Source organism: Scardinius erythrophthalmus (genome assembly GCF_964197995.2).
Source record: "Scardinius erythrophthalmus genome assembly, chromosome: 11".
NCBI classification, from domain to species: Eukaryota; Metazoa; Chordata; class Actinopteri; order Cypriniformes; family Leuciscidae; genus Scardinius; species Scardinius erythrophthalmus.
Genome location: NC_138231.1, coordinates 4,316,818 through 4,329,558, shown reverse-complemented (window position 1 = coordinate 4,329,558; position 12,741 = coordinate 4,316,818). Strand labels below are relative to the sequence as shown.

Sequence of the window (12,741 nt, the reverse complement as noted above, 5' to 3'; positions counted from 1 at the left end):
ATCTATCTATCTATCTATCTATCTATCTATCTATCTATCTATCTATCTATCTATCTATCTATTTATCTATCTATCTATCTATCTACAAAAGATTAATCGCGATTAATCGGATCCAAAATAAAAGTTTGTTTAAATAATATATGTGTGTGTACTGTGTATAATTAAATTTGTATATATAAATACACACACATGCATGTATATATTTAAGAAAAATTTGTAATTTATATATAAAAAATATATATTTATATATAATATAAATTATATATAAATATATACAGTATATGCATGCAAATATTTCTTAAATATATACATGCATGTGTGTCTATTTATATATACAAAATAATTATACAGTACACACACATATATTATGTAAACACAAACTTTTATTTTGGATGTGATTAATCGCGATTAATCTTTTGACAGCCCTAATATATATATATAAAATCTTTCACCATTTCATGCAGAAATTTATAAGGCGGCATGATAATAAAATAAGTTTATTACTCTCACCGTTGCAATATAAAATCCTCAACATTATTATTTTTGTCATTACGTTGATCTGCAAAATAAATTAAATAACAATCTGATGATAAATTACTCATTCAAAAAGTAAATAATAATAATAGAAAGGTACCAAACCAAAAAAAAAAAAAAAAAATACAGAACTAATTCACCATAATAACACTAAAAACAATCATTTATGAATAAAACTGTGGCACTTTTAATCTCCACAGGTGAAATCCTCTCACCTCCATATATATATATACTGTAAAATTATGAATTGAAACGCTCAGTGAATCCATCAATATCCTTATTTTTCCAGGGATCCAAGCACATACTCCCTGACACTGGGTCCAGATAAACAGGGCACTTTGTTATATTAAAAAACATTTAAAAAAATAATAATACCAAAAATACTGCTTTATAGAGGCTGGAAATACACCTCAAAACATGGGCCAGGCACTGAGTAGTGTACAGCAGATATGCATTAGTACATCAAATTGCAGCTCCATCAGTGAAGTGTTTCGGTGTCGTACCAGTACTGTTGCTGACCCAGAAAGTCCTCAGTACACGGACATCAACCAGGATGCGTTGTCCTCAGCTAACCCAAGATTTCCTGTTCTCCCCCTTGCGTACTCCAGCCTCTCCTTTGGCCATCGCTGTAAGGGCTGCCAAGTTGGGACTAGATCCCGAGAGGTTCTGCTTGCGTTTCTGCCTCGACCTTTTAGCGGTGCCCGTTGCTTTCGTGACCCGATCCGCTCTCACGAGAACGCCGTAACCAGGGTTGCAGTGGAAGTATTGGCGACCGCCGACCGAACCGTCGTTTTTACCTAGAAATGAAGAGCATAAATATTTGGTGGTGCATACAAGAGGAGAACATTTGCGAAATTAAACCGCAAGTAGCAATTAAGGGGCCAAACACAAAGAAGAATGAACTCCCATGCATGGGAGCATCAGACCAACTGCAAAGTAAAATTACTGTTTGCAAAGACCCGCCCCCTTTAGTTACTGTTGCTATGTCCGACAAGCCACCATGGAGGCTACACCAGAGAATGTCTAATAAGGGGAGAAGTTTCACTCTCAGTAAACTTCCGGCTTCTGAACTGGTTGCAGTTCCTCTCTGGCTCCATATTAGGGTGCTCACAGGACGAGTGCAGTTCCACTCTGGCTCCACATGAGGGTGCTCACAGGACGAGTGCAGAATGAATGGAGGTCTATGGCGCTATACTCCTCAAAATCCACTTTTCTCAGGATATAATTTTTTGTCTAGTAATTTGAATGTTGTATTTGAAAGGAGATGCAAAGAAATTACACATTGCTGGGTGTTTGATTTTTTAGAATCACTTATTTGCTCACTAAGTCGACAACACAGCTGACACAGGTAAATACACGTGCTAGAAGAGTTTTTGTTTTGTTTGTTTCTGGTCCCGCTTCGGATGCCACGATGCCATCAAGCGGTATCTCTGGTCGTAATCAGTCCTTCACTGACCAATCAGCGTTCATTAGCAGAATGCTAACGTGTTATGGGCAACAACAACTCAACCTGTAAGAAATCGAAACGACATAAGTACTCGTTCATTCAACTTTCGACCTATAACCCATGCTGAACTTGCAAAACCTACAATCAAATCTGAGATGAAAGAGACAAATTTAGCCGTCTAGCCCCATAGACTGCCATTCATTTTGCACTCATGGGCGATCGCCCCCAGTGGAGCTCTGGTGGAACTACAACCACAATTCGGTAGGACTTAATAGGGAGTGGGAAGGATCTCCGTAGACGGGCTCTGGCTACACCATGTTCTCACGCAGTGAAAAATACATTGTAGAGGAGAGGATCATACTTTTGATATGAAACAAAGTATCAACTTTCAAATTTGGTCATTTTTTAAAGAAATTCAAACAATAAATATCGTTTTGTGGCTCTTTAATGTGTCTGACAGATCGCTGTAGAGCCTCAGTTAAAGCTGCTCATGAACTGATCATCTCTTGTTTCTAGTTAATTTATAGCATCAAATAAACATGAATGAAGATAAGAAGGAATGTTGTTTTAACCGCGGAAAGACGTCAGTACAATCAAATCCTCCGACGTTAATCTACTAACTGCTTTGTCGGACAAAAATGGCGGATTGCGGATTTTGATTGATCAGATTGCATGTCAATCAAACTCCCTGCGAAGGGTCAGTTAAAGGGAGTTAGAAGGAAAACGTATTGATTAATTCCTTGATATAATCACTCTATATACAATGAGGCAGCAGTGGATTCCAGAATCCAATATCAAATGAGTTGAATGACTTCTCAAAGCTTATGAGATTTTACTTCGTTATAGAAGTTACCAGTGTGATTACTGAAATGTTCTTTTCATGTATTCTTTATTGTCTGTAATACATATATGAAAGGTGACTGAGGGTCTGGCCCATGCCAGTTATGCAGTAACAGTGCTTGCTCATTTAGCCCGGCTAAATTAAATATGAGAGATGAAATATGGACTCGTTTTGTTTGAGAAAGGTCTTCAACAAGAGTTAAAATAGGGGTGTGCGATATCATGCTTAAAATGCCTCCACGATCTGCTTTTGAAGAAGTATCGTAGTGTCTACAGTGCATTCTATCAGTTCAGTTCTGGCGCCTCCATGCCAACACAGTGTACAACGCGACGTACATTCACATCACGTTAACGCAGAGGTCGAGTTACACTCACGGGACAGTGTAATTCACAAAAGTTCATTATTTGCATGTGCTTTAAAGCCTTGCTGGTTAAACATTTCATTCGCGTGCTGATGCGAAGGCACAGGCACTGAAATCATGTCAAACAGCGCCTGGTTACTGGACTAAGTTATCTTTCGAGTCTTATTGCACTGATACTGTCAAATACACACAAGGATTACATAAACACAGTTGGTTATGCTGCTTGTCCTAAAAGGGATAGTTCACCCAAAAATGAAGAATCCTGTCCTTATGACTCACTCTAAAGTTGTTCCAACCCTGTATTAATTTCCAAAACAACAAAAAACAAAGTGAAAAATCACTCACTGCTCTGTGAACTTTATAGTAGCTTTAATAATTATCAATGTATAATTTATACAGTGAAGTCTGTAGTTTCATTTAATTTCTTTCTAGAATGCTTCTGTTAAAGACACCCACTGTAGCTGAAAAATTAAAGCACTGTTTATTTAATGTGTGTGTTATGTGTATCTTTGTCATTGTTTTCTTTGTTATTAAAAGATAAGATCAAAGTTTTTTTTAATCTTTGCCACGTTGGCCTAAATGTCTGCCATTCTTTATTTCATATTTTTTTACCTTACAAGGCTTTGTTTTTAAAATAGGGACATTACTTTGGCTGTAATGCTCTGTCACTTGCAAAACAGTAAAACCAACATGGAAAAAGAATCGTGATTTTCTTGGACAAAATCGTGATATGATATTTTTGCCATATCGGCCACCCCTATGTTAAAACATATCTGTTCTTCTAGCTCATCATGAGAACTATAGGTCACAAGGGTCATTGGAACTAACCGTTTAAGAGACCATTTCTTAGCAAAAGCGGTTTACTTTACTGCTCTATATTAAAGTTTCCTCTGATTGAGAGAAAGAACATGTTATCTGGATGTTTTGGGAAGAGTCTCCTGTTTATAGTTAGAGCCCGATCAAATCCAACCTTGAAGAAGCTGTGTGTCGGTGTGTGTGTGTGTGTAAGTATTTTTGGTAACAGGTAAAGGAACAAGTGGCATTATTGGAGATTGGAGATTGACTGACTTGTTTTCTTCGACATGTTGGCGCCTAGACACACAGTCCTGTGACCTCGGAGGGCCACTCGTACCTAACTCAGGGTCCTGGTGGCAGCAGTACAGATTACGGAGATATGCCATGAGTAGAAATTTACTATGTTTATCTATTTCTCAGCCATTCATAATCATTCAACCTGAAGCAATGATGTAGCTTATACCTTACTGAAGGGTATAATTGCTGTGATTTTTGTAATGTAAAGCCTACGAACTCCTTGAGTCTTGAAGCTGACTTCTGCCTGATGAAACTGCAAACTATCTTCAGTACATTTTTTCTTTAATTTATTATAATTCTGACTCTTGACTTAAATTGACTGCACTTCTAACTCTTAAATAATCATATGTGGTCCTTGGGTCTTTAACAATAAATTCCCTAACAGCATTTTAAGATGATTTTAGGCAAAATGCCTAAAAATCATAAATACAGTCACTAGTAATAATTTAATGCTTTATCACTTTGAACCAATTTTGTTTCAAGCCCTTACGGTTCAAAAGTTATTAGCATAAACGTGAGTGCAACTTTGGACAGTTGGTGGAGCTAAAGGGTTTGAGTTAGTCTCTAAATTTGCTATGGTGACAATTCAGGCTGTCCTCTATCTGTGTGCGTGTGCCAAATTTCATAACTTTACTGCAAGTGGTTCCATGGGCTGCCATAGACTCCAAGAGTGGACAAAGGAGAATAATAAGAATGCAAACAATTACAATAGGTGCCTACGCACCTTCGGTGCTTGGCCCCTAATAAATGATCCATTGATCATGGGATTAGACGTCATTTCTAATCATTGGAACAGTTGGTTAGTCGATCGCTGTTATGCAAGTGTACATTTTGTAAAAAGGCACTAGTGAGCCCCATTTTGAATCATACACATCCGTAAGTCCAAACCATTGTTTTTACCAACAAATGAAGAAGAGCAGAATTAAAGGGATGGATCAACCTAGGGTCCTTTGCACCATGACCTCGAGCCAAACACCCCCCAGAAGCTTTTTTTCCTTTGGTCGAACACTATTAAAGTTAGAGCTTATTTAGAGATATCAGCCGGATGGCTTAGTGCAGGCGCTAATGGATCCAAGGTTGTATCCCGTAATTTACTCCACTAATAATGCCCAGAATGGCACCAAACTTCTACACTAGTACAAATAGGTTCTGTACTCATAAAACAAGGTATTGGACAGTTTGTAAGTACATTGGGAGTTTATTTAAATAACACTTGCCTGATGGCTAATGCTACCGCTAACCCGGACGTCGAGGTAACTTTTGTGATTGGGAAAAGCATGTAAAAGTCCTGGCAGAAAGCGATGCATAAGGATGTAGTGTACCACTTTAAAGTCTATGCACGTATAAACTGTGTAAAAAGGCACCATTTTGAATCATACGAAACTACAAGTCCACAAACAAATGCAACATTTGGGACCAGAGCTGCATTTCCCAAAAACATTGCAAGTCTAAATTGATCATTGGCACCACCTTTCTATACGATCTACTTAAGCTTACAATGTTTTTGGGAAACGCAGCCCTGGCCAGTATTTCAAGAATGCGGTGTTGTACACGGTATTCTCTGGATCTATTGACTCCAGGAAACATTGGTCATGGGATTGCATGTCCTTTCCAATGACTGGAATATGATATGCATTAGGGCTGAACGATACATCGAATTTTCATCGTCATCGCGATATGAACTCGCGCGATGAACACATCGCAACAGACAGCCTGACACAATGAATAACACCTGGTTCAGACTACAAGATTTTTGTGTCTGTTACGATAGTCACGGTGTCAGATTACTCGATTTTGACTCCTAAAATCTTGTCGTGGACAAGAAACATGTCAGACTACACGTTGCTTTCCGACCAGTCATCGCGTGCCGTCACACGCACACATTCATTCGCAAACATTCACTCGCACACACACACACACACACACACACACACACTGTCCCTCGCTCACTCACTCGCGCTAAATAGTAATCCAGGCAGGTAATAAACATTTGACCTATCACGCAAATAACCTATTAAAGCACTAAGACATGGGAACAGTATATTCTATTTTACAATGTCTATTTAAAAAAAAAAAAAAATCAGGAATTGTTGTTAGCTATAGCTAACATTCACATTTGAATATTTATCGCAAGTCATATCGTCATCGCAATATTAAACAATGTTATCGCACATCGCAGCTTTTCCTCATATCGTGCAGCCCTACTATGCATGACGGTAGTATTGCAGACTCTACTGATCTATGCAAGTTCAAGAGCATTACCAACCTGCTGGAACATCGAGTTCCACTCCGACCCAAACGCCCTTTGCAAAGTCAGTTGGTCCGACGTAACGGACTGTTCCAGTTTTATTGGCGCCCACAGTCACATATTCCTCTTCTTTCAGCCAGTCGGGAATCTCAAGGCTTGAATCCTCTGAATCCGAAAGGATCTCCAATCTCTCTTGAGACACAGATAAAGAGTCAACCTGTTTCGTTTTACCCTCTTCATCTTCCTCATGCAGGATCCCTTTGAAAGACTTCAGGCCAGAGGTCTTGATTTTGTGGATTTGGAAAGGGTTGGCATTGGCAATGGGAGCAGCAGTGGACTTGTTGGTTTGTTCAGGTCTTGATTGCTGGGAATGTGCTGACTGTTTAGCAGTCTTCACTGGTACAGAAGGGTCAGATGGTTTTGAGGCAGCTGGGGGTGCTAATGGTGTAGATGGTACTAATGGGGCTGTGGTTCCTGAACAAGATGTTTGGCCGGCTGAAGCAACATTGTCAATGGGCTCATATGTTTTTTGAGGCAAGGAAGCAGAAACAATGAGTTTCTGAGGTGATGCATCTAGAGGAGAGACTTGACCGTGTCCCTCTGATATCTGGGATTCTGTAGATATCTGTTCTCCATGTTCTTGGTCAGCTGGTTTAAGTTTTGATTGATGCTCTGGAGATGTGCTACTTGTAGGCACAACCACGCTGTCTGTCTTTGGTTCAATCTTTTTGGAAGTAGACTTGTCTATTTTGGCTTCAGTGCTGTTGGGAAGAGGATGATCAACATTTGAGACCGCACACTCAGAAAGAGTCGCTGTGGAGACACTTGTGGAGATGTATCCACTTGAGACGTCGCTGATGGAGCTGTAGGTGGAATCACAAACCGGACTTTGTTTGGGATCTACTGGAGTAGCAAAGGAAGGTGAAACCTCCTCGATCTCTGAGGAAACAGTAGGAGGTTGAGCCTCTTCAGCTTCTGAAGGACCTGAAAGAGGTGGAACCTCTCTGACCTCTGGAGAAACAGATTGAGGTAGAACCTTCTCAACCGCCGGAGTCAGATTAGAAGGTAGAGCGTTCTCAACCTCTGGAGAAATAGATGGAGGAAGAACCTCCTCAACCTCCGGAGTCAGATTAGAAGGTAGAGCGTTCTCAACCTCTGGAGAAATAGATAGAGGAAGAACCTCCTCAACTTCAAAAGAAAGATTAGTAGGTAGAACTTCTTCAGCCACTGGAGGAATAGAAGAAATTGGAGCCTCTTGAGGATGAAGAGGCAGCACAATCTCCTCAACGTCTGGTTTCTCTGAAATTGGAGTTTCCATAGCATGGCTCTGAGGAGATCATAGAGATCAAGCTATAAGTAATAATATACACAGTATTAAAAGCAACTTTTAAGTTACCCACTACACCACATCACCAGATACTGTTCACCATACTAATAAGGAGATGCCTATAAACATGTAGACTTACTATCTGGATGTCTCTACTATCAGCGGTCTCTACTCCATCATGAATAACCGGAAATATGGGCACAATGGAAGCAGGTTCTGATCGGCTGTCTTGAGCACGGTCTTCTGAAGGAGCCTGTGGATTCTTCAAAATAAAAACGCATCAAAATGACATCGAACCGCACAAGATCAAACACAAACATATTTTATGTATATTAGAGCTGTCAAATCAATTAATCGCATCTAACACTCATTTGGCACAATACAGTATATATATGAAACAGTGTCAATCACAGTTGGCCGGTAATATTTTGATGAATTTTAACAAAGCAATGTTGTGAGAATATGAACGTGAACAAACATGAACAAGCACGCAAATACTAAATTGAACTCTTTCACATCTTCTTGCGCTTGAAAATGCCCATATTGGTGAGTATCCTCAAGAAACAGTCAGTTATGTCATATGTCTCACAGTTATGTGTTGAGAAAGAAAATGCATGTGTATCTGTATATTGGATCCGTGCAGCTCTTAAAGTGACAGAAGCCTAATATATACCTGCTGCCTTGATGTTATTTCAAACAACAATTAGAAAATTAGATTACTTTGTCAAAAGACACTCATTGAAAATCACTCACTGCTCTTGACTGAATAACTTTTTGTAACTTTAAGGATTAATCGGTTTAATTTATACAGTGATGCAATGTTATTTTACATTTGATTACTTTGCTACATTTCTATATCTGAAAATTGTGAATTTGCACTGGTATCTAAAATTTTGGTGTCATAACTGCCTGATGTTTCATGGCTGGTAAAAAAATATTTATTGCCGGCAAATTTTATTAATTCGCCAGTCATTGGCAGGTGTGGCTGAAAGTTAGTTTTAGGCACCACACACACATACACGTTAGAATGAATAAATTTGACTGCACTAATATATAAATAAAAAAATAAACAATTGTATTAATTATATCAATATTTAAAATGTACAAATGTTATATAATATACATATATATTTAGCTTTTCAGGTTCGAACCGAACATACTAACCATTTCACAGCTGTTGATGTCTTCAAGACTGACAGACTGCACAATAATACGTGGCACATTCTGGGTGAAATTAAAGGGCAATAAAAATATTATTGAGTGTTTTACCAGGAATACCACACATTTTGCCAAACAACTTATTGCAATTATTTTTCAATGTTTTATCATTTAAAAATAAACCTACATCGTTTAAATACAGATGAGACATAACTACAATTATGAACAATAAACTACCAAAACCAAATAGTTTTACAAACCTTATACTGTGCCATGGTAATACTACATTATGCATTTCTAATTCTAAAAATAATTAGTGAAATATGTTTAGAGTCAGCTGGTTTCACCTGCTCAAAGGCAGGAGGAGGAGGCGGCTCTTTCTTCTCATCTTTCTTGGATAACAGAGACTTGAACATCTTGGGTACTGGAGACACCAGAGCTTTCACTGGGGAGAAATAAGACGCAGCAAATCCTGAGAAACCTGCAGGGACACGGGTTTAAGAAGCGGCAGGAGAGAGGAAAAGCAGAGGAGAAAAGAGCAGGAAACCCATTAGAGCAAACAAGAGTGCAAAGCATAAATAAAGCATTAACAAAAAATACAGAAGCAGACCAGCGCCTCCATCGAGAGCACAGCAACTGATTAAAGCACATTACACTTAATGCCTTTTATCTGCTACCGTTTTAACTTTAATTATTTATGTTTAACACAAAGCGCCATGCAGAGTACATGCACAGACCAGAAGGCCAAAGACATAATCAGTTTCAGACATCTTGAAACTTAAGTTATCTGAAGAAATGTGGTGCTAGAGAGTTGTAGCTGGTTGCTAGAGGTGTTCTGACTGTTTTTATTATGATGCTATGCTATGTTATGGTAACTCCATCAGGTAACATAACCTCTGTTTCAGCTGTAAAGGTGTCAGACAGTAGCCTGGGAAAACCCAGACAACTTCCGGCAAATTTAGATTTGCTCTGCAAGTAGTCTGGCAAAAAGCTCATTCAAGCCCATTTCTAATCCGTCGAAATCGCGTCACCAATCAGAAACGTTGGGGCGGGCTTTACACAATGACGATCGCTCTGATTGGTTTTAGGTCTATCCAATTGCACCCAGAGGCATTTGAGCGACATCCGTTCAATTTTTAAATGCATTATTATTTTCAAATTGCAAACACATGAGGACAGTCTCCATGAAAGACCCACTGGCAGATGAACATGCTACTACATTTCTCTCCGAAACGGTAGGAAATTAAATTAGATTTAATAGAGGATTTTAACTGTGACAAGATGATTGACAGGGCAGTTTACGTGACAGGATGCACGCGACAGATCCGTCCGATAAAGATGACGAAGTAGTATGTCCCAAAGCTTGTCTACTTTTTTGCTACACATTCAAAAGTAAATACCTTTTCTTCACAAAAAGAGTATGCTTTTATGGCGTAGTGTAACTTAGGCGAATTGGGACGCAGCATATGGCTTTACACGATGAAGATCGCTCTGATTGGTTTTAGGTCTATCCAATTGCGCCCAGAGGCATTTGAGCAACGTCCGTTGGTGACGGCCCTTTGGAAATGAGTTATTAATGAAGCTTTGCCAGACCATAACTCAGTTACTACTGAGAATGGTCTGGTTTTAACCAGGCTAGTCAGACAGCAGACGAGGACGAGGACAGATACCTGGCTCTGAGTTTAGACTTTGTATTGATGATGGGTGAGATGTGCTCTTTGGGGATGATGTTGGCACAGAAATCTCCTGCTGACTGTCCCAAACACCCTAAAGAAAGTCAAAGCACAGACACAAACCACCGGTAAACAAGCTGAACATCTGGATGGACAGTAAAAAATAATCAAAATTAAACAAATGACTGAAATGCAAAAAGTATACTTGATGTTACTGAGTGACGAATTGTTAAAAATAGTGGCATATACTAAGTATTTACCAAACTGTGACACAAAACCACTATTTAAGCTGTTTTTTTCCCCTCACATTATAGTCTTGGCTGGTGGACAGATCTTTCCTGCTGCCAGAGAGCTGAAAAATAAACAGATTGGGTTTCATGTCTGGTTTAAGTTTGGGCTGATTTGCATGATGAATGTTTGCTCAGAGGTTCAGGTCTTACACGGGGTATATTGGGTGAACTGAGGCATCGTTTGGGAATCTTTCCTTTATCTGTCAGATGTTCCCTCACTGAAACCTCCTGAATTCACCAAAATACAAATACGACACATGTAAATGTACTTTATAGTATGTAGCAAAAAAACAGAGCTTTTATGTTCTTATTTAGACAGACTGATACAATACTGCATGTATATAATTAGTATTGTATGGGTGGTATATATGCCTAAATAAGAATATAACAGCTCTGGGGACCATGACGCATGTCAGACCTGTCTGAGACGGTCCAGCGTGAGGATGTTGTCCACGGCTAACACACTCCGCAGGTATTTCTCAATGGCGGCTTCACTGGCGGTTCCTAGGTTGTCAGTGCTGGTGGCCAGTCGGGCGAGCATCTCCCTGTCCTCTGAGCCCTGCATGTCCTGTGAACAAACGCACACACCAGTTCCTGTTACCAGTCTCACATAGACTCATGTACAATATCAATATCGCTCAAAAGTTTGGGTTTCAGAAAGGGGGGTGGGGGGTAAAAAAGCAAGGATGCATTAAATTGATAAAAAATGACAGTAAAGACAATTATAATGTCATAAAATGATTTCTATTTCAAATAAATGCTTTTGAACTTTCTGTTCATCAAAAAATCCTGGAGCTGTTTTCAACATTGATAATAATCAGAAATGATTCTTGAGCATCAAATCATCATATTAGAATGATTTCTGAAGGATCATGTGACACTGAAGACTGGAGTAATGATGCTGAAAATTCAGCTTTGATCACAGGAATAAATTACAGTTTAAAATAGTCAAATAGAAAAGTTATTTTAAATTGTAATAATATTTCACAATTTTTGATTAAATAAATGCAGCTTTGGTGAGCAGCAGCTTTCAAAAACATAAAAAACCTTAGTCAAGTCAAGTCACGTACCCCTGGGATATTCGAGACGATCTCAAACGTGACTCCACAGCCGTGAATTGAGCTGCGGTGAGACATCCTCCTAAACAGACTTTGAGCAAAACCCTGCAGGCCGGAAATCAGATTAATAAAAAGCAAAGCACAAAAATAACATCATCAATTATAGACATGATCATATTAACTGTCACACCTGTCGTCCGGTGAGGTTCACACAGATGCGTTTGCGTAGGACCAGCTGCATTTGTGCGGGATGACTGAGCAGAACGACGACGCGGACGGTGAGATAAACCCTCTGATCCGGCCCTGTTGCTCGATTTAGCTCAGGACTGTTGTGAACGGTGCAGTCCCATGATGCCTCTGCCTTCACCTGTGAGGAGAGAGATGACTCGGACATCACAAATCAAAACTTTTTTTAAACAGTTTTTTAATTCAAGTAAATACATTGCATCCAGATATGCATTGTTGTTCTCTTTTTTGATATTATGAGTGGTTGTTAGGGCGTTGCTAAGGTGTTCTAACATGTGTTTTAACATGTTGCTATGGTGTTCTGGATGGTTGTTAGTGAGTTAAGGTGCTCTCAGTGTTTTTATGTTGCTGTGGTGTTCTGAGTGGTCACTAGGGAGTTGCTAAAGTGCTTTCAATGTTTTTATCATGTTGCTGTGGTGTTTTGGATGGTTGCTAGGGAGTTTCTAAGGTGCTCTCAGTGTTTTTT

The 12,741-nt window shown here is 39.2% G+C and overlaps 1 protein-coding gene across 2 annotated transcripts in view; it reads right to left on the bottom strand.

The window, feature by feature from the left end:
• Window positions 1–697: 697 nt before the first annotated feature.
• The window catches only part of kif13bb (kinesin family member 13Bb), a 44,604-nt gene continuing 32,560 nt past the window's right edge, over window positions 698–12,741 (bottom strand). Inside the window, exons 32-42 of one of the 2 annotated variants that reach the window (XM_081379599.1) lie at window positions 12,220–12,396; window positions 12,042–12,134; window positions 11,390–11,539; window positions 11,122–11,199; window positions 10,989–11,033; window positions 10,679–10,775; window positions 9,356–9,489; window positions 9,015–9,074; window positions 7,990–8,112; window positions 6,542–7,850; window positions 698–1,331 (exon numbers count right to left, since the gene is read on the bottom strand). In XM_081379599.1, coding sequence (XP_081235725.1) covers window positions 1,099–1,331; window positions 6,542–7,850; window positions 7,990–8,112; window positions 9,015–9,074; window positions 9,356–9,489; window positions 10,679–10,775; window positions 10,989–11,033; window positions 11,122–11,199; window positions 11,390–11,539; window positions 12,042–12,134; window positions 12,220–12,396 — 2,499 coding nt within the window. In that variant the 3' untranslated portion in view covers window positions 698–1,098. The remainder of the gene's footprint in view (window positions 1,332–6,541; window positions 7,851–7,989; window positions 8,113–9,014; window positions 9,075–9,355; window positions 9,490–10,678; window positions 10,776–10,988; window positions 11,034–11,121; window positions 11,200–11,389; window positions 11,540–12,041; window positions 12,135–12,219; window positions 12,397–12,741) is intronic. The other variant, XM_081379600.1, reaches the window with a different exon arrangement.